Below are 21,300 nucleotides of genomic sequence, written 5' to 3'. Positions count from 1 at the left end.
ACCCAAAAGAAAATCTTTGGAGGGAGCTGAAAGTCTGTATTGCCCAGCGACAGCCCCGAAACCTGAAGGTCTGGATGGAGGAGTGGGCAAAAATCCCTGCTGCAGTGTGTGCAAACCTGGTCAAGAACTACAGGAAACGTATGATCTCTGTAATTCCAAACAAAGGTTTCTGTACCAAATATTAAGGTCTGCTTTTCTGATGTATCAAATACTTATGTCATGCAATAAAATGCAAATTAATTACTTAATCATACAATGTGACTTTCTGGATTTTTGTTTTAGATTCTGACTCTCACAGTTGAAGAGTACCTATGATAAAAATTACAGACCTCTACATGCATTGTAAGTAGGAAACCCTGCAAAATCGGCAGTGTATCAAATACTTGTTCTCCCCACTGTATGTATGTATGTATGCATGTAGAACAGGTTATCAACACAACAGCTTTAGACCAGATTTGACATGAGTTGACGTACAGACATACAGGATTCTGGACAGCTGGGAAAGCAAAGATCCCAGAGCCAGAGGCTCCATTTGGACTGTAGAAACGGATCTGGCTCACACTGAAGGCCATGGAACTTCAGCCTACTTAAGGCTATAAGCACAGGTTTTGGCAATGTAAACAGTGAGTCTTTCCTCTCGGCCTATAACGGACTGGCTAGTCCTGTGATAATCCTAACATTTCCTGGTTCACATCTGTACAGAAGCACTAAAAACCGCAGGTTTCCTCTCAGTAGCCAGAACATGACAGTCCAGGGAAAATCAAGGAATGACATTGGAAATGAAGTAGAGACAAAAAAAGTGCCTCACAACATGGAGTCAAGCTGGTATTATACTCCAAGACATTTAGAAGCAGATGTCATGTGTAAGGTAATTTACTGTAGGCTACAATGAGAGCATTTTGAATACCTTAGAGTGTGTGCTTTTACAGAAGAACACGCAATCATGCAATTAGATAATCCAGGTCTTGTCCTTAAAGGCCCAGGGCAGTTTTATATATTTCCACGAGGTTGGAATAATACTGTGAAATTGTGAACATTATAATAATGCACTTTTAGTATTAAAGCTCTTTGAAAAGACCACCTGAAATTTCAGCCCGTTTTGGCAGGATGGAGCTTTGGCCTGCTTGGTGACATCACCAGGAGGTAAAATAGACCAATAAGAGTTCCAAACCTCTCTGCCAATAACACCTAGTTTTACAATTTCTACTTCCCACTCAGACCACTCCCAGACATGCCTAGCAAAATTCTTGCTTGAGAAATTGCTCATTGCTAAGAAGCTATTTTAGTTTATTTTAACATTTTAATTAAAAACAAAATCATAGTAAGGTACTTAAGTGTTACCCAGAAAATATGTTATGTTTTATTGCAATAAAAGCGGCTGCATTGGACCTTTAAGTATCTTTCTTCTCTGAAGCAGACCTGCAGACTTTGATCAGATCACCGGTAAATGCTACATAATTGATTATGCGCTGCAGCTTTAGGATGACCTGCACATCTGTTCCTTCCAACAGTATACGAACACACTGGTACATGCATATTCACACCCCCCCCCCCCTCTCAACACCAGTCTCACATCCGCCACCAGGCACAGTGTATAGACTCAAGCAGGCCTAGCTTGGGTTCTCAGGGGTTTGATTACATGGAAAAGAGCACTCTTTCACCTCCCACCGAAAGAAAAGGCCTGCCCTCCTCCTCTCCCCCCTGCCTCCCCTCTCCGTTTTCCCAGTGGGGCCTCTGGCCATCTGCCCCCTCCTATCCTATCCCTGGTCCTACCCTGCCAGGGCTGGACAGTGGGAAAGCTGCTAGGCATACAATAGCAGGGCCACTGTAACGCTCCGTCTTCTTATTTAGCTCGGCAAACCTGTGGGGAATCGGAGGAATTCAGCCCCTGTTCTCAGGAGTTCCATTGTGGGAATTCCAGCACAAAGGCTGGGGGAAGCCTGGGCTGTAATTAGAAGAAGAGACAGAGTGCTAAGCTTTCCTCTGATGCATGACTTCCCATCACAGGAGCAAAACAAAGCCCATACAAAACACTGTGGCCACTGTGAAAGGGGCAGTTGTACAACAACAGTACCATCCCCGCTGAGCATCTAACACCAACTGTGTATGTTGAGCTTCTTTGAGCTATATCACTTTTTTCCCCTAGTGCTATAAGGAAAACGTGTGGGTAGGACTGTCCAAGTGTTCATTCTGACATCATGGCCCATCCTGTTTACTGTCTAAACTTGTCCTGAATATGCTTTTGGTGAGATTATCATCATCATCATCATCATCTGATTTGTTGGTGTGTTTCTGTACGCTATTTGTGTTTGGTCCTTGACTTTAAAGTGTTTTTTGCCTTGCAGGGCACATCTTGAACAAAGATTACACTTTTAACCAGGGTCTCCAACAAGACAAAAATAACAGTCTTAAAAGAGAGTCTGTTGAGGGACTTGTGCTAATCTGTCCAGGGTGAGATAGACAATGACTGATAAGGGAGCAGACATCACACTCCTGGTTTGTGTTAATCAGATCAACAGGCTCTAGCTCTAGGGTCCAGCCAACCTCAGTCACACCGGGGATACCTCACTCAGTCAGCAGCTAATGAGAGAAGGAGGTGGGATTCTATGGCTGGGTGGTGGGGGGGGGGGGGGTGTTTAGACCTGTGGATGTACTCGCTGTGCTTGGCAAGTGAAAAAAAAAAAATAAATAAACATCGACAGAACGATAGACAGAGAAAGAGACCAAGGGGAGAAAAGAGTGCCACGGGCACAGGAAACCTCCCTGACAGTTACTCCTGGCTAGTCAGTTACCTCCAAGTTTCAACAGTACACAAAACGGAAAGACCAGTTCTGGGTCGCCGAGTTTGTTACTGTACTCCTATTAAGTCCTTTTTCACAGCTCTGGCTGCCCCGGCACGGGCTGGTGAACAACAATTAGAGGACATACACGGCAATGGGCAGTTCTGTGGACATTCTTATTCAGTGAGGTCTGGAGCAGCAGCTGTGCGTAATGCTGGTGGTTTTAGAACTACCTCTCACCCTCACATAAACGTTCATCACTCTGCAGCCAGCCACGCTGCTCATAAACCTTGCACAAACAACCGCTAAAGAGAGTACAAAAAGAGCCACCAAAATGTCCGAAAACTCTGTTGCTCCACAACCCCCCAGCTTGTCTTTTTCCTGGCCCTCTATGCTCATATTGTTGCAGGTCTGTTTTTAACAATAGTCTTAGCACAGCCAAAGTCTTTGTGCGACTAACACACCTCCCACAGCTTGCCAGTCACTTGAAAAACTGTTTTGACTATATGTCAACGACTACTCTCAGGCTCGACCATGTCAACGACTACTCTCAGGCTCGACCATGTCAACGACTACTCTCAGGCTCGACCATGTCAACGACTACTCTCAGCCTCGACCATGTCAACGACTACTCTCAGGCTCGACCATGTCAACGACTACTCTCAGGCTCGACCATGTCAACGACTACTCTCAGGCTCGACCATGTCAACGACTACTCTCAGGCTCGACCATGTCAACGACTACTCTCAGGCTCGACCATGTCAACGACTACTCTCAGGCTCGACCATGTCAACGACTACTCTCAGGCTCGACCATGTCAACGACTACTCTCAGGCTCGACCATGTCAACTACTACTCTCAGCCTCGACCATGTCAACGACTACTCTCAGGCTCGACCATGTCAACGACTACTCTCAGCCTCGACCATGTCAACGACTACTCTCAGCCTCGACCATGTCAACGACTACTCTCAGCCTCGACCATGTCAACGACTACTCTCAGGCTCGACCATGTCAACGACTACTCTCAGCCTCGACCATGTCAACGACTACTCTCAGGCTCGACCATGTCAACGACTACTCTCAGGCTCGACCATGTCAACGACTACTCTCAGCCTCGACCATGTCAACGACTACTCTCAGCCTCGACCATGTCAACTACTACTCTCAGCCTCGACCATGTCAACGACTACTCTCAGCCTCGACCATGTCAACTACTACTCTCAGCCTCGACCATGTCAACTACTACTCTCAGGCTCGACCATGTCAACTACTACTCTCAGGCTCGACCATGTCAACGACTACTCTCAGCCTCGACCATGTCAACGACTACTCTCAGGCTCGACCATGTCAACTACTACTCTCAGGCTCGACCATGTCAACTACTACTCTCAGCCTCGACCATGTCAACTACTACTCTCAGCCTCTACTATGTCAACTACTACTCTCAGCCTCTACTATGTCAACTACTACTCTCAGCTTCTACCATGTCAACTACTACTCTCAGCCTCTACTATGTCAACTACTACTCTCAGCCTCTACTATGTCAACTACTACTCTCAGCCTCTACTATGTCCGTTTCTATACCAATTCTATATCCCTCCAGGCTAAATCATAATTGCAGTCCTTCTGAGGTTGTCTCTTCAGTCTTCACAGAGAGAAAGAAAGCCATCAGGTCTCATCCCAGCGAGGTAGAGGACACCTACACCAGGCCCAACCATGGGCTCATGCTGTAGATATGGCAAGGAGATTTTCCTGACGATGAAACCTGACCAAGGAAAAACTCTTGACCCTACTCAGACAGCTAAAGAGTCTGCCTGTACAGTGTAGTGAACTGAGAACAGTGGCCTCTTCTCTCCATGTCTGGTGTATGATCATGGTGGCCTGGTATGCTGATTACAGGCTAGTTGAATAGGTCTATCATGGAAGCCAACAGAAACCACAACAAAAACATGCAGGCTGTGGAGGGAGAAACGTGCACCGCTCATTTAGGTTATAGACAAACCACATTTCAATTTGTAAGTCGCTCTGTATAAGAGCGTCTGCTAAATGACTTAAATGTAAATGTAAATGTAAACCGTATATGGATCAGTCTCAAACAAAAGACACTTGTGAAGATATCAGCTGCCATTGATGAAATGGGGGAGGGGGGGAAGAGAACAGGGGGGGGGGGTCAAAAGGATTGAGCATTGCTACTCTGTCCACTGAAGACCATAAAGTCATCAGCACACGCAGGACAGAAAACGCCATGTCATTAAACACACGTAACCAGCAATACGCTGGAAATCAACACAATGACGGGCTGTATTGCTTTCATTGAAATTTCACAGCCACCCAAAATGCCCTCTTACTCAGATTATACACTGTACATTAGAACTGAAATGAACATTTGAATGTAATAGGAGTAGCGACAGCTAGCGCTCAGATCCTTCGGAACAGAGGGAGATGAGTCGATCCTGTTCTCTGTGTGGGAGAGACTGACGGTGAGTCATCTTCAGTGCTATGCCATCTGTGAGTGACAGCGTGGCCAACCAGTGTGACACAAATAGGGCACAACGCAGACAGACGTCCATATCCCTGCCAGACAGTGGCACAGCACACACTCCTTCTCTGCCATGTTAATGACATACCTGGGTCCAGTGGTGGGAAAAGTACCCAATTGTCATAATTGAGTAAAAGTAAAGATAGCTTAATAGAAAATTATTCAAAAGTGAAAGTCACTCAGTAAAATACTACTTAGATCAGCCACCTAAGTCTAAAAGTATTTGGTTTTAAATATACTTAACTATCAAATGAACAAATAATAAAAAAAATCCTTATATTACGCAAACCAGACTGCACAATTTAGTTGTTTATTTATTTACAGATGGTCACACTCCAACGCTCAGACATTTTAAGACAAAGCATTTGTGTTTAGTGAGTCTGCCAGATCAGAGGCAGTAGGGATGTTGGGCCCTTTTCTGCCCTGCTAAGCATTCAATATGTAACGAATACTGTATGGAGTAAAAAGTACAGTTTTTTTAGGAATGTAATGAAGTGAAAGTACAAGTCAAAAATATAAATAGTTTAGTATAGTACAGATACCCCCCCAAAAAATGACTTATAAAGTAGTTTTACTTAAGTACTTTACACCACTGCCGGGGTCTCACTCTCTCTTCGACACACAATGTGTTTCTAGATCTCTTATGATGCATGTGAGTGACACACAAACAGATGGGAAGAACTCCCACAAATCATGCATGATCGACCAGTTCCTTCTGGCAGTGGAACAGTAACACGGCAATAATCTTTTTTTTTTTATAACCACAAAAACACACCCTTTTCATGTCCAGGTGTGCTTCTCTTGTTTGAACCTTTCAACGCACCTGTTCCATGTCTCTCAACACTATCATGACAGAACAAAAATGAGTAACAGATTATTGTAAATTAAAGCCACCAAAATTCTGTCAACGTGAGTTTACTGTTGACTGGAAATTGGTCTAAAATGGGACTTTGGAAACAGAAGTAGAGGTGGTGAAAAGAGTCAGCTTTTCCCAGTGAGCACCAATGAAAGGAAAACATATCATATCCCATGATGCTCCCCGAGTACTGACTCTTTGGGAGTCAGTACTCATCCGTGACCCAGTAACCGATTAGTGGTCAAATGCTCGAGTAAGTCAATTCGTTAGTAGAACAGTCTGCTCACCTCCTCAATTACCTACTTCACCAGAGAATGCACAAGAGTATCCTTTTGGGTTCTAGCCCGGAAGTGTTTGAAATCCACCATACCCCCTTTGAATCAGGTGTTGTTTTCTGAGAAAAAGCATCCACATATTTAAAAACGATACACTATTTATCCTTTCATCTATAAAATGTCTTGCACATATAGTTCAATTTGCTTTTATAACTTTAAACATTTATTTTGGGATTCCACCCCATTAATGATAATTTGCCTGATGAAGTGAGAGTGGAGAAGGAGTCATTTCAATCAAGAGCATTTGTTTCCATGTTTCCTCCCCTCAGCTCCTTCATTACCTTTGACCTTTTTCCCAAAAGTAAGGCGTTGAGAGGATGGAGGAGAGAGGCGATACGAGTCGAGGAAAACCAATTGAGATTTTCTCTTTGTCTGAGTCAGGCCTCACCCCTACCCTTCCTGTTTAAACAAATGCAGGTGCTGCTGGGTAGTTAAACATTATGGTTCGACCATTCAAAACACACCTCAATTCTTTTGTAGTGCCCATTCAGCGTAGGTTGACAAGGAAAAGTGTGTTGTTTGAAATTCAAGGGCTTAGTACTACTGTTTGTGGAGAGGATTAGTATGAATTTGACCTGATATTAGCAGTTGAATTCATCAGATAATAGAACACAGCAGGCCATTCGGCACTGCTGCAAATACCCACACAGAACATGACACAGCACTAACAAGTACTCTATGAAGGAGCAGACCTCTGGAAAAGCAAATGTGTCAGCGAATTCTTCCAAGATATTGGTGGAAAACTAGGTTGATCATCATTCCATGAAAGCCCAGTCCCTGGAGGGTAAAGGGGAACCCTGGCGGAAGGAACTAAAGACAAAGCCTTTAAAGCATGTGTCAGATTTTCCCCTTAAGAGGTATGACTTCACTGGGAGGTATTTTGAATATTTCTGTGAAATTTTCACAACCCTCCTTTAATTACAAAACAAAAAGGTGACTCCCAGTCCCATCACATTTGAATGAAAACCGAAGCGTGGCACATCCATGTTGCCTTATCTACCCCTTGTTAGTGATGTCATAAAACTGTCAAATTCACACAAAACATCTGAACACACACACACAGTTGACTTGTAATTAACCAAAAGACAGTGGGATTTCCCAAGGGTCCACCAGGTGTTTTTCATATCCTGGTTGAAGCCCGCCAAACCTCCCTAATCCATCCATCCATTCTCTCACCACCCTGCCTGCCACGGTCGTAGGGCCACAGTAAGGAGAGCCACACCAGGGAGCCCAGGGACTCAAAGAACTGCTAGAGGAAAGTGGAAAAAGAAAGCGGGTCCATCACAGCTGCTTTGTACATCAGGACATTTTAATGTAGGGAGTCAACAAGAGGTGGCTGATCTAAAGAGGCAGTTACAGTGTGTAAACATCTCTAGCTAGATATGGATGCTTGCCAACACTTACAGTACATTGACAGACCTGAATGGATGGAAAGAAGCACATTCTGAATGAAAAGAACCACACACCAATCCTAGTTATAGGATTGTGTTGGACCACTGAAATGGTAATATTCTCCTTGAGACAGGAGATATCAGTAGTCTGAGTGCTAACATATCATAAGTTAAACTACAAAAGGCAGACATCACTAGGGCTGTCTTCGACCCCCCCCAAAAACTTGGCAGACGAATCGATTGGTCAACATTTTTAAACATGTATTTTTCCATATGTAGACACATTGTTTTTTTTTTTTATCAAATCAACTATTTTCAATGAGCTTGTCTGATGCTTTAATCTCTCTAGGGTAGGGGGCAGTATTTGCACAGCCGGATAAAAAACGTACCCGATTTAATCTGGTTATTACTACTGCCCAGAAACTAGAATATGCATATAATTGTTTGATTTGGATAGAAAACACCCTAAAGTTTCTAAAACTGTTTGAATGGTGTCTGTGAGTATAACAGAACTCATATGGCAGGCAAAAACCTGAGAAGATTCCAAACAGGAAGTGCCCTCTCTGACCATTTCTTGGCCTTCTACACTCTCTTTATTGAAAACTGAGGATCTCTGCTGTAACGTGACACTTCCTATGGCTCCCATAGGCTCTCAGAAGGCGGCAGAACGTTGAATGATGACTTTGCAGGCCATGGCTGAAAAACAGTAGCGCATTTGGTAAGTGGTCGATCTGAGAACAATGAGACTGGCGCGCGTGTGCACGTGAAGAGTCCATTTTAGATTTTTAGTCTTTGAACGAAAACAGGGTTTCCTGGTCGGAATATTATCGCATTTTTACGAGAAAAATCGCATAAAAATTGATTTTAAACAGCGTTTGACATGCTTCGAAGTACGGTAATGGAATATTTAGACATTTTTTGTCACAATACGCGCCGGCGCATCACCCTTCGGATAGTGTCTTGAACGCACAAACAAAACAGAGGATATTTGAACATAACTATGGATTATTTTGAACCAAACCAATATTTGTTATTGAAGTAGAAGTCCTGGGAGTGCATTCTGACGAAGAACAGCAAATGTAATCCAATTTTTCTTATAGTAAATCTGAGTTTGGTGAGTGCCAAACTTGGTGGGTGTCAAAATAGCTAGCCCGTGATGGCGAGCTATCTACTCAGAATATTGCAAAATGTGTTTTTGCCGAAAAGCTATTTTAAAATCGGACACCGCGATTGCATAAAGGAGTTCTGTATCTATAATTCTTAAAATAATTGTTGTTTTTTGTGAACGTTTATCGTGAGTAATTTAGTAAATTCACCGGAAGTTTGCGGTGGGTATGCTAGTTCTGAACGTCACATGCTAATGTAAAATCTGTTTTTTGATATAAATATGAACTTGATTGAACAAAACATGCATGTATTGTATAACATAATGTCCTAGGAGTGTCATCTGATGAAGATCATCAAAGGTTAGTGCTGCATTTAGCTGTGGTTTGGGTTTATGTGGCATTATATGCTAGCTTGAAAAATGGGTGTCTGATTATTTCTGGCTGGGTACTCTGCTGACATAATCTAATGTTTTGCTTTCGTTGTAAAGCCTTTTTGAAATCGGACAGTGTGGTTAAATTAACTAGAGTCTTGTCTTTAAATAGCTGTAAAATAGTCATATGTTTGAGAAATTGAAGTAATAGCATTTCTAAGGTATTTGAATATCGCGCCACGGGATTCCACTGGCTGTTGAGTAGGTGGGACGATTTCGTCCCACATACCCTAGAGAGGTTAAGCACACGGTTTGATTAAATAATTAGGACACACAAATGACTAGAGGTAGTCTGACCAGCAATTGATTTGATTGTGCCGGGCCAGGCTCAGACTTGCTGCACTGTGATAAATAAAAAGAAGACAGTGAGTGACTGTGACTAGCACCCGTTGTCTCCCTCTCCTCCCTGCTGCAGCGACCACCACAGAACATCAGTGTGTATTGCTGAAGCTGCAACATAATTACCATTAGCCATTTCTGACTATAAAGTTGCTACTGAAATCCCTAATTTGTTTAGGAAAAACATTCCCTATTCCCTCAACCCTAGCTCTCTTGGCGTGACACATGTATGCGTCGCATGCACGTGACCAATATGGCCTGACCTAAAGCACGTCAATCACATCAATAAATTGGTTATAACAAACTCTGAACACCATAACAGAAAAACGGATGCAGAGGACGTGACAAATAAACTCGAAAACTGAGGAATGTTTAGGCTACTGGTTGATCATGAGGTAAAAGGGGAAGTCAGATGTGTGGAATTGTTCTCAACACCAATATATTGATTAACTTTGCTATTATGCACATAGCAACATGGTCTAGGAAAAGGTGCCAATTCAACAGCGCACCGATGTGTTTCTGAACCGCGGACAGCGACCACTATCCAATGCGGGAGAAAGCGCTTTTGTTATAAAATAATATTATTTTTATTTCTGTTGCACCATTGTTCCTATGTAATATAACCATTTACAATTTCAGTAGCACATGTCTTAGAGTGATGGACTGTGCCATCCCTACGGCCTTCACAATGGATCAGTCCACTCAGACAGGCACGAATCAGACCGGTATTGTACACCATGAGATAGATGTATATCTATTTTTTGGGGGGGCTACTGCTCGACTAAAGAAATCTCGGTCGAGCAACAACCTTTCGACCAGTCGACTAAATGGGTTAGTCGGGCTAGACATTACTAGGGCTAGACATTACTAGGGCTAGACAATGGGCTAGACATTACTAGGGTTGTAAAGGGTCGGAAACTTTCCAGGAAATTTCCGTAATTCTTATGGAACTTTTTCAAGGGAAGTTAAGCCCTGGAATTTTGCTTAAATTCAGCAAAAATAAAAAAAAGTTAGCTTATAACAGTGAACCTTTTTTGTGGGATACACGTAAGGCAATTCTAGGTCTTGTGGCATATTTTGGTTAAACTATCCCCAATTCAATGGAATTGCAACCCCCTGCATGCACAGTGCATTCTTCCATCACATGTGCAGCTGATTCTCAAGATCTTGCACACTAATGAGATGCTATTGAGCCCACACTACTACACTGTCTGAGCCAAGGACTACATGCTTTCTGGTAAGTTTTGATTACAATACTGGGTGGGGTGAATATATTTTGTGACATACATAATTTTTTGTTAACTTGTAAATAGTAGCCTACAGCAAAGTGTGTTTAAATAATTTCGAGCTTGTTAATTTTTGCTACCATGTGGGTTTTAGCTTGCTTGAGCCTGCTTACTGAGGAGTGTTAATTCCCCTGTTTCCATACATGTTTCATTTTCAAACATGTATCTTACAAAGGAGTTGTTTAATCTAACTGCTTAACTATTTATCTGTTCATGGAATTGTATTTTTATTACTCATTTTTTTCTAATATGTACAGGAAAATGCCACGGGCACTATCTGACGTGTGGATACATTTCACTGCAGCTAATGTAGAAGGAAAAGCTGTGTACATTTGCAAATACTGTGCCAAATCATGTGAAGAATGCAACAAAGATGCAGAATCATCTGGCCAAGTGCATAAAGCGCACAACAAGCAACCTCTGACAAAAGTCCCTCTACTTCTATTCGAGGTGAAAATTATGAATCAGACACCTTATCGATAGCAACAGCTCATGGTCCTCCTGGAATCAGAAGTTTTTTTGACTCAATGGAGGAATGTAGTCAGAGAAATGCTGATGAATGTCTTGCTCGAGCTGTGTATGTAACTGGTTCACCTCTGATGCTCACAGGCAATGTGTATTGGAAGAGATTTCTGAATGTTCTTCACCCAGCATACACCCCTCCAAGCAGACATGCTGTATCTACTCATTTGCTGGATGCAGAGTTCAGAGTTCAAGTGAAGGTCAAGCAAATCATAGAGAAAGCAGACTGTATTGCAATCATCTCTGATGGGTGGTAAAATGTTTGTAGGAAAGGAATAATTAACTACATCATCGCCACCCCTCAACCAGTATTCTACAAGAGCACAGACAAGGAACAACAGACACAGCAGTCTCTATATTGCAGATGAGCTGAAGGCAGTCATCAATGACCTTGGACCACAGAAGGTATTTGCACTGGTGACAGACAATGCTGCGAACATGAAGGCTGCTTGGTCTAAAGTGGAGGAGTCCTACCCTCACATCACACCCATTGGCTGTGCTGCTAATGCATTGAATCTGCTCCTCAAGGACATCATGGCACTGAAAACAATGGATACACTCTACAAGAGAGCCAAGGAAATGGTTAGGTATGTGACGGATCATCAAGTTATTGCAGCAATCTACCTCACCAAGCAAAGTGAGAAGAATAAGACCACCACATTGAAGCTGCCCAGCAACACCTGTTGGGGTGGTGTCGTCATCATGTTTGACAGTCTCCTGGAGGGGAAGGAGTCTCTCCAAGAAATGTCCATATCAGTCTGCCTATATAGACAGGACCATCAAGAGGGTCCTCCTGGATGATGTATTTTGGGAGAGAGTGGTAAGCACCCTGAAACCTATAGCAGTAGATATTGCACTGATTGAGGGAGACAATGCCATCCTGTCTGATGTTCAGACTCTACTTGCAGATGTAAGAGAAGAAATCGGTACTACCCTGCCAACTTCACTGTTGCTCCAAGCAGAGGAAACTGCAGTTCTGAAATACATCAAAAAGCGTGAAGACTTCTGCCTGAAGCCCATACACGCCGCAGCGTACATATTGGACCCCAAGTATGCTGGCAAGAGCATCCTGTCTGGTGCAGAGATCAACAAGGCCTATGGTGTCATCACTTACTGTGTCTCGCCACCTTGGCCTGGATGAGGGCAAGGTTCTTGGCAGTCTGGCGAAGTACACTTCCAAGCAAGGGCTTTGGGATGGAGATGCAATATGGCAGTGGTGCCAACATATCTCATCAGCCAACTGGTGGAAGGGACTTTGTGGATCTGAGGCTCTTTCCCCTGTTGCCTCCATCATCCTCCAAATCCCACCAACATCAGCGGCCTCAAAGCGCATTTGGTCCATGTTTGGTAGCACACACACCAAAGCACGCAACAGGCTGACCAATACAAGGGTTGAATAATTGGTGGCCATCCGGGCAAATTTGAGTCTTCTTGAGCCTGACAACGAGCCATCCTCAACAAGGTTGGAAAGTGACAGTGAAGATGAGGCCTCAGAGTCTGATGTTCAAGAGGTGGACATTGAGGAGGTCCAGGGAGAAGACATGGAAGCCTGAGAGGAAGACAACCAAAACTTCAGTTTCTAGACTATCATTTTACAGATGTATGTTGAAAAGGTTTTTGGGAGACGCGATGGATCATTGGGGATCATTCAATATTCTCCTTTGTTGTTCAGTGAAATCATCCCATGTGATGAGTCAACTCATTTAATTAAAGTTAAATAAAAAAAAATTGTATTTCTATTGGAAGGATTTAATCATTTGCAATTATGTCTACTTATGATAAAGGTAAAAGTTGTATGTTTCTGTCTCCATATGATATGGTAAATATATCCAAAGAAAAAAAACATCTACATTTAAATGGTATGAATATTAATTTGCATATACCTCCATTAATTGCCATGGAAAGTTTCCACCACTGAATATTCCCCAAAATGTGCAACCCTAGACATTACTTGTGTTAATGTCAACGGTGGGGATAGCCAACATGAGGAAAGCAATCTCTTGGGACTGCCTGTGGTTGGTAGAATGTGGACTTGCCTAGACATGTTCTTTACATGCGGTCTCACATACCATACAGTATACATGACCATCTAGGCCTACTTGAGAGCCACAAAATATTGCTCAATTCCCAGTCTACAACATATGTTAATTTTGTTGTAGCATGAGAGCGCTTAGGATAAATGAGCGAACAATAACAGTGTGAGGTGGAGTGAGAAGACTTGGACTTGTATGTGTATATGCAGTGTGTTCTTTACCGAGAGAGGCTGAGCAGTCAATCTGGCTCAGGCATGTAAATCCTCTAGAAGCAACTGGTGGGGCAAGTGCATAAAAGGACATTCACGCGTTTTCACTGCTGATTCACTGAGGCAGTAGTTTGGTTCAGTAGCAGAAAGCCAGCCCAACACATTCCTGTCATATCCAGTGACTGTTATAGCATAGCTGACTCCATAATGCTTTGGTATTACCAGCAACACCACTGTAATGTGCACTTCCTGCCCTCATCTAACAGGCCTATTTGTCACTGGTGACTGATGGCTTAATTGTTGTCACTGTGCATAACACAAAACACATAATTAACAGACATTCTATTGTGAGGTCAAAATAAATACCAACCATTTCAGTTATTTACAACACTATGTTAAGTCCAGGAATATCCCTCAAATGATTCCGAATTTGAGGTATACCATCTCTCGCTCTCAAGCGCACACACAAACAACTCTCTGCATGGGCAGTCAACCACTATGCTGCAGTGACCCGTGGTGCCCTGTGCAGTGCCACCTCAGGTTGCAGTTCTTTTCAGTCCCCAAGTGTTAAGCTCTGTGTGTGTTTGAGGCCAATACTCTTAGGGCAGACTGGGGCCAAACCTCTAGCAGCACTGCTAAGCTCAGATGATCTGGGAGATTTGTGATGCACATGAAAAGCAAACAGCCGCTGCCCAGTTTCCAGAGCATCATAAAATGAACGTTGGTGGATCATTCAAATGTCAACGGATTCTGGTTTACAGTTTGCAACCTTTTACCTCAGAAAATATTGTGCACATTCTAATAAATCATTAAATCCTTGGCCTAACCACCAACTCACTCAATCCAATACTGTTGCACACAACTAGGACAAATGAGAAATATTAACGACGTATTAAGAAGTCCCCATTATGGTGAGCTCTTACCGATCAGGTTAAAACACATGGGCCTGTGAGAAACAGGACAGGCAGGGCGCAACCATCGTCATCACTTTCAAGTCCCTGTCCCCCGGGGAAAATCCTCTTACACAGCTTCCCAGAAGTCTAAAACCCTTCCCACTAAGAAGTCCAACAGATCTCTCTAGATCAATAGGTCAAGCTCTAAAGAGAGAATGACTGGAAATTGGTTAGTGACAAAGGACACGGTTTTATCTGAATGATTTCCATGGAAAAACCTGCCTCTTTACTTCTATAAAACGGGACACTGGTAGGGTGGAGGGGAGTCCCGTGGCGCTAAGACCAGTTCAGATGACATGAACACCTGCCTCTCTGCTGGCTGTACACACAGTCGATGCAGGTTATCATTGGGGATTAATAAAGCCTTCATTGTGAGGACTGTTCAAACATGTACCAGCGTACGGGAGGAGAGAGAAGGGCATTCTCATGTGTAGTAGAGAGAGGCGCATGGCTTAATAAGGGTCAACACTACGCGGCGACGCGATTATTGCCTGATAAGGATCATAAGAAGGCCTCGGACATGCCTAGCCTGGAAAACATGCATACATAGCCTGGGAAAAAAATTATTGCAGCACCCCCCATCCCCAAACATCTTCTTGCAGCTACGGTTGTACACTCTTACTGCATGCACAATCCTGTACACAATCCTGTATCCTAATCACCAATTTGGCATGTCAATGCACACTCTTTACTTTTGACACTTCCATCCTGTTACCTCATTGGGACAGATGTAGGCCACTAGATCAACCACTTGCTAATCGTGGCCCATTGCTTAAAAATAAACCCATCACTACATTTCTCACACCAATTACAACAGTCTGCATGCAAGAGCAGTTGCGATTGGAGTATTTTGTTGTCAAATATTGAAACCCTTGGAACATACCGTTACTGTAACACTATACTGCTGATATTTATCTTAAAACTACAGTCAGCAGACAGTTTATGTGTGGCAAAAGTCCCATTACTATGAATGCCTCTTCTTACTCACCAACTTGAACAGTATGTGTACATTTGCATATTCGGGAAAGCCTGAACAAACTTGACACACTTTCCCAAGTAAGTAGGAGGACAAGTAGGGAGAAAAAAATGAAGTGAGTTGAAAGTGTGAAACTGCTCAGCTGAATTCTGAACTAAAACGTTCTCAGAATATCACTAGCTCACCTCAGTCTGGGCATTAGTCATGGATTCAAGACTATATTTGGAAAATGACTGGGGTCTGCCATCAACTTCTAAACCCGGTGTGGTCCTACATGTGTCTGTGTGCTTTTGTTTGTTAGTACAATTGCAAAGGAACATTTTAATTTGAATTCAAACTGTATAAAGTGAATTTCACCATATTAGTGCATAAGGTAGTATGGTGAGTGGCGGCAGGTAGCCTAGTGGTTAGAGCATTGAGTCAATAACCGAAAGGTTGCCAGTTTGAATCGCTGAGCCGACAAGTTGAAAAATCTGTCATAAGCAAGGCATTTCAATTTCCACAACAGCAGCTCCCTGGGCACCCAATGTGGCAGCCCCCGCACCTCTCCAATTCAGAGGGGTTTGATTTAATTAAGACCCCCATTAGCCGGCGCCAATGGCGACAGCTAGTCTTACTGGGGTCTGACAACAAAAAATAATTGACATGCATTACCATGTAGTGTGCGTGTGTTCACATCTGTCAGTACAGACACAGCAACAAGTAGGTCACATTGGGGAAAGGTGTTGTGAGGTGTTGCTTTATTACGAGACAGTTAAAAGAGGAAGTCAAGTTTCAGTTGGACCTTGTGTGCAATTGACGATAAAAATAAATGTAATCCTTTTAATGATCGCTTGACGACCTGGTGAGAACAGTGCCGCAGGACATCCAGTCAAACAATGTTAAATGGAGAGATTGAACTAGCCTTTCAGTCACAATGTACATTCACGGACCACTACTAATAATCTTCAAACAATCGTCTGTTGACCAAAAACACACTGAAGCAACCATGATCCCTCTGACGAAAACAACCTTAGGGCGATTAGCACAGGCATCACTGGTGTTTGTTGAGTTTAAACCGCATGTTAGGCACAAATGGCCCGTTGTCATTTTAGGCATAGCGGCTGTTCATTGGCTGTCCACTGAACAGAGCCCTCTAAAAATCCAGTGGTAAGACCCTCCAGTGGATAACTGCTGAGTCAGACAGGGCCTGCTCGTTCTCCTCTCTGGCTGTCTACTGAGCTAATCCACCCTCCATCCACTGAACTGGCTCTATTCATTGGGCGCACAGAGTAACCCCCCACAATCCCTTTAGCATATCTACACACTGAACAGGAACAGTAGGAGGCCTACACACCAGGTTTGCTTCATTCAGCAACTACTGAAGAGCGGGTGGCTGTGGATTTTCAGTTCAGGGCAATGAAAGAAGTAGGAACTATCAAATAACTTTACTCTGAAAAAATCAAGGCCTTAGAATATATCAAACCATTTCAGATCTTACTTTTCTCTTGACATACAGATACTCAACCTGGTCTTATTCTGTACGTAACTCTGAGACACACCATTTAGTATGACATGTTATGTTTGGTATTGTTACTTAAGGCAAAAAGGAAAGGGAGGGTGGTTAGTTGGGCGTATAACCAGAACATCTAGCAACCCAAAGGTTACGAGTTCAAATCTCATCACGGACAACTTTTGCATTTGAGCAACTTTTCAACTACTTACTACTTTGCACGTTAGCTAACCCTTCCCCCTAACTCTAACCCTTTAGCCTAACTCCTAGCTAATGTTAACGAGCTCGCTAACGTTAGCCACCTAGCTATAATTCGTAAAATATCATACGTTTTGCAAATTTGTACCATATCATACGAAATGGGTGATGGACATCCACAAATTAATACATACCATACGAAACATAACATATGATACTAAATGGAGTGTTTCGGGTTTACGTACAGAATAATACGAAATGCTCTGAGACCAGGTTGAGATAATTCACTGGCAGATGGCCTTGGGTCATGTTGACATATTGTACTTGGAAGTTGAAACACCTTTTGATCCTTCAGATTTTGATAAGGGCGAGCACAAGAGGCACTTCTATCCACCTAAAATGTTTCATATACTTCCCATGATATCTCTTGAAGCAAAGGTGGAGTGTAGCTGTGTATCGGTGACTGTTGATACTTCATATACCAGTAGCAGACCGTCACTTTACATGCCAACGTTGTGAAAGGGCTCAGGTAGTTCAAAGAAAATAGTCCTTTGGCGATGTCATACATTTCCATAACCAGCATTCCAGATTGAAGTCTCAGAGCAAGAACCTGCTGGGTATTCCATACCTCATTTATATATACTAACTGCTTTAGCACCTATTGATGATAGTATCTTCTGGTCAGGTTTTTTTTTTAATAAGATCCCGGTGCTCCTCTGAACGTTAAAACGCATTGCTTGAGGTATGGTTTTGGAAACACAAGGAACTTATCTTTCATATCAGCAAAAAATTATTTTCACAAAACCAAAAAGGTTAAACTACTACACACCTTTATTAGGGTCAGTGTTCCCTCATAGCCTTATCTGCATGTTACATCCCTTGTTCATGGAAGACGTAGGATGCAACCTGTGGAAATTAGCTATCCAGCTTGCTCTGAACACCTGTGTGTAAGCCTAACTTGGGAGGAAGTGTAGTTTGACAACTGGAGGCACACACAGCTTGTGGATCTGTGCAAAACCGCTACAGTAAGTGTATATTTTTTATTTGAAAGATTACCTCTTGCTGATATGAAATATGAGGGGCATATCAGCATGTTTCGAAAAGCGGGTTGAAAGCGATGACTACTGACGTTTCTAAACGTTAATACACAGCGTCTGAATTGTAACGTTAGTTCACGTGGAGCCAACAGTTGGCGAATGTAAGGGTTGCAAACTACATATGGAGAAGGGTTTTCGAGAGCTAGGTGTTCCAATACAACATTGGCTGTGTTTGTTTAACCAAAATATCACAGTTTTCAGTTGAGTCCAGTGTTTCAAGCATTTTGTCATAACTAGCTGATTGGGACAATTATAATTCATTAAGACTCATATTCAACTCAATTATGCCTCTAGTAAAAACATTTTTTATTGTAACACATTGTGCTAAGTTGTGAAACTACATATGACTGCACTGTTTTTGGTTATTACTCTTATTGCCAGTCAAATGCCAAAATATATCGCGGTCTGAAGTCGACTTCTCAAAGAACAGTGCAAGCGACAATACTGCGCCCTTCTCAAACAATGCAACAATGTTGCAATATGTCTGGAAACGTTTTCACTTGTCACAATCATTGAGTGTCTTGTAATATATTTTGAATCAAACTTCAAAACATTAGTAATGTACAATATAAGAATATCTAAATAGAATATGCATATGTTTACCTTTGTTCTATGTGCAACAAGTTGTCAGGGACGACAGTTTGCGGCTGCACATAGTGGTTAACGAAACTCGAAATAAACAAAAAGCGCGTTGCAGGGAATGGCGAATATGCCGTATTGGGTGCTGGTTTCTCAAGTTTCATATAGGGGTTAACATGAGCAATTGTTGTGAAAGTGATCCAACCATACCTTTCATCCAGTCGACAACTTGCTTTGGTGTCCACTTCGTTATTGGATCCATTGCTTGCATCTCAAACAAACGAACTTAAACAATAATTAGAAAACGACAATACAAAACACTGCTTCAGTAACCTACGACTGTCACTTTATTAATTTATTATCAAACTCCCATTGCTTCTTGATCTTCTCTGTATAGCAGCTGTCTCTCTGTGATCCTCTTCTCTCTAGCTCGTATTCTCGGCTCACTCAGTGACTGGGAACTCTTTCACACGCATGGTTGGAGGCAGGAGTGAACCCCCCATGGTTCTTCACTAGGCTTGAGATCAAGTTGCACAGTTTCTGCTCAGCTAAAACTACCGAACGGGGCGGAGCAATCAACACCACCACAAATAATGTGAGAAGGGTGCAATTGCCGACCATAATTCGGGGTGTTCCTGCATGTGGGCATTCCTGCATATGTAGGAACCCCTCTTTACACTTATATTGGTACATTTTTAAGTTAAGGCAGGCGGGAGGTGTGGGCGCTCCAGAACAGTTGGTGGTGTTAATGTACAATAATGTGTCCATCGCCCCCGCTTGTCGGGCACAGTTTTCTCCAGTACACAGCTGGCTGGAGGCGGGAGTGACACTGAGTCGCAAGCTAGCTAGTTAGCTAACACACAGTTGTGTCGCCATAGCCTTCCATCTGCTGTGCTAGCGGGGACGACTGGTAGACAGTGTCCTTTGCCCCCGCCTGTTGGGCACGTTTTTCTCCGGTACACAGCATGCAGGGGCGACACTGTGTGCTAGCTAACTATCAAGCTAGCACACAGTGTCTCTAACTCGCAAGGTAGCTAGTTAGCTAGCACACCCGGTAAACAGTGTCCTTCACTCCTCCCTGTCGGGCACTGTTTTCCCGCAATTCTATTAACGATGGTGAGGGCAGGTGTTCGGCAGGCAGGAGCGAAGGACACTCTACCGGTGTTGCTGACATTAGCTAGCAAGAGGCCTCCAGTGGAGAGGGGTGAAAAAAACTCACATAATACTATTATTTATTTTGACCCACATTCAAAAGTGCCACACAAGCATGAATATGTCATGCTTCGAGGCAGGGGGGGTGTTCATGCAGGAACCAATGGGGTGCTCGAGGAGAGAGGGGGGGGGAATTCCCACATGCAGGAATGCCCTGAATTGCGGGCTGCAGTTGTACATTATTGAATAATGTTGGCAAGGGCCATGTCCGAGACATAGATATCGAATCCATAATGCATTGTGGGTAATTGATGACTGACTGATTGATTTACAAATAATAATGAGTAGTTATTTTTGGTGCAAGGGGATTTGTAGTCGGCAGTTGCCTGCTCTGTCGGCTGCCATGTCGAGCAAGCCCACAGACAGTAGCAGGCCTACGCAATAATAAAGTGTTGCATTCACAAAAGTTAGAAAATAATAACATTCTTTAATTTCGTTTACCGTGTGTTTCTGTCTCTGCAGATTCATATATTATGAGTGATGTAGCCTGTGTTCTTTTTTTAACAAGATAAATATTAGAGATTGTTTCATCACGCTACAACTTTTCGGCTGCGTCCCAATTCTGATATTTTCTTCACTAATTGGTCTTTTGACCAGTCAGATCAACTCTGAAAAATATCTGATGTGAAAAGATGTGATGTGATTTGGTCAAAAGACCAATTAGTGGAAAAAATATCAGCGTTAGGTTGCCTGTGTGAACACAGGTTACTGATAATGGGCCTCTGTACGCCCATGTAGATATTCTATAAAACATCTGCCGTTTCCAGCTGCAATAGTCATTTACAACATTAACAACATCTACACTGTATTTTTGATCAATTTGATGTTATTTTAATGGGCAAAAAATGTGCTTTTCTTTCAGAAAGTAGGACCCCAAACTTTTGAACGGTAGTGTACGTTTTTTGTCTGTATGGAACATTTCTGGGATCTTTTATTTCAGCTCATGAAACATGGGACCAACACT

The 21,300-nt window shown here is 42.9% G+C and overlaps 1 protein-coding gene across 2 annotated transcripts in view; it reads right to left on the bottom strand.

The window, feature by feature from the left end:
- Nucleotides 1–19,684, bottom strand: part of LOC115162462 (connector enhancer of kinase suppressor of ras 3) — a 78,639-nt gene extending 58,955 nt beyond the window's left edge. Inside the window, exon 1 of one of the 2 annotated variants that reach the window (XM_029713779.1) lies at nucleotides 19,335–19,684. In XM_029713779.1, the coding sequence (XP_029569639.1) occupies nucleotides 19,335–19,395 (61 nt within the window). In that variant the 5' untranslated portion in view covers nucleotides 19,396–19,684. The remainder of the gene's footprint in view (nucleotides 1–19,334) is intronic. The other variant, XM_029713778.1, reaches the window with a different exon arrangement.
- Between the last annotated feature and the right edge of the window lie 1,616 nt (nucleotides 19,685–21,300).

This window comes from Salmo trutta, chromosome 25, assembly GCF_901001165.1.
Source record: "Salmo trutta chromosome 25, fSalTru1.1, whole genome shotgun sequence".
NCBI classification, from domain to species: domain Eukaryota; kingdom Metazoa; phylum Chordata; class Actinopteri; order Salmoniformes; family Salmonidae; genus Salmo; species Salmo trutta.
The sequence above is the reverse complement of the archived record's forward strand: the minus strand, read 5'-3'. Positions and strand labels throughout refer to the sequence as shown.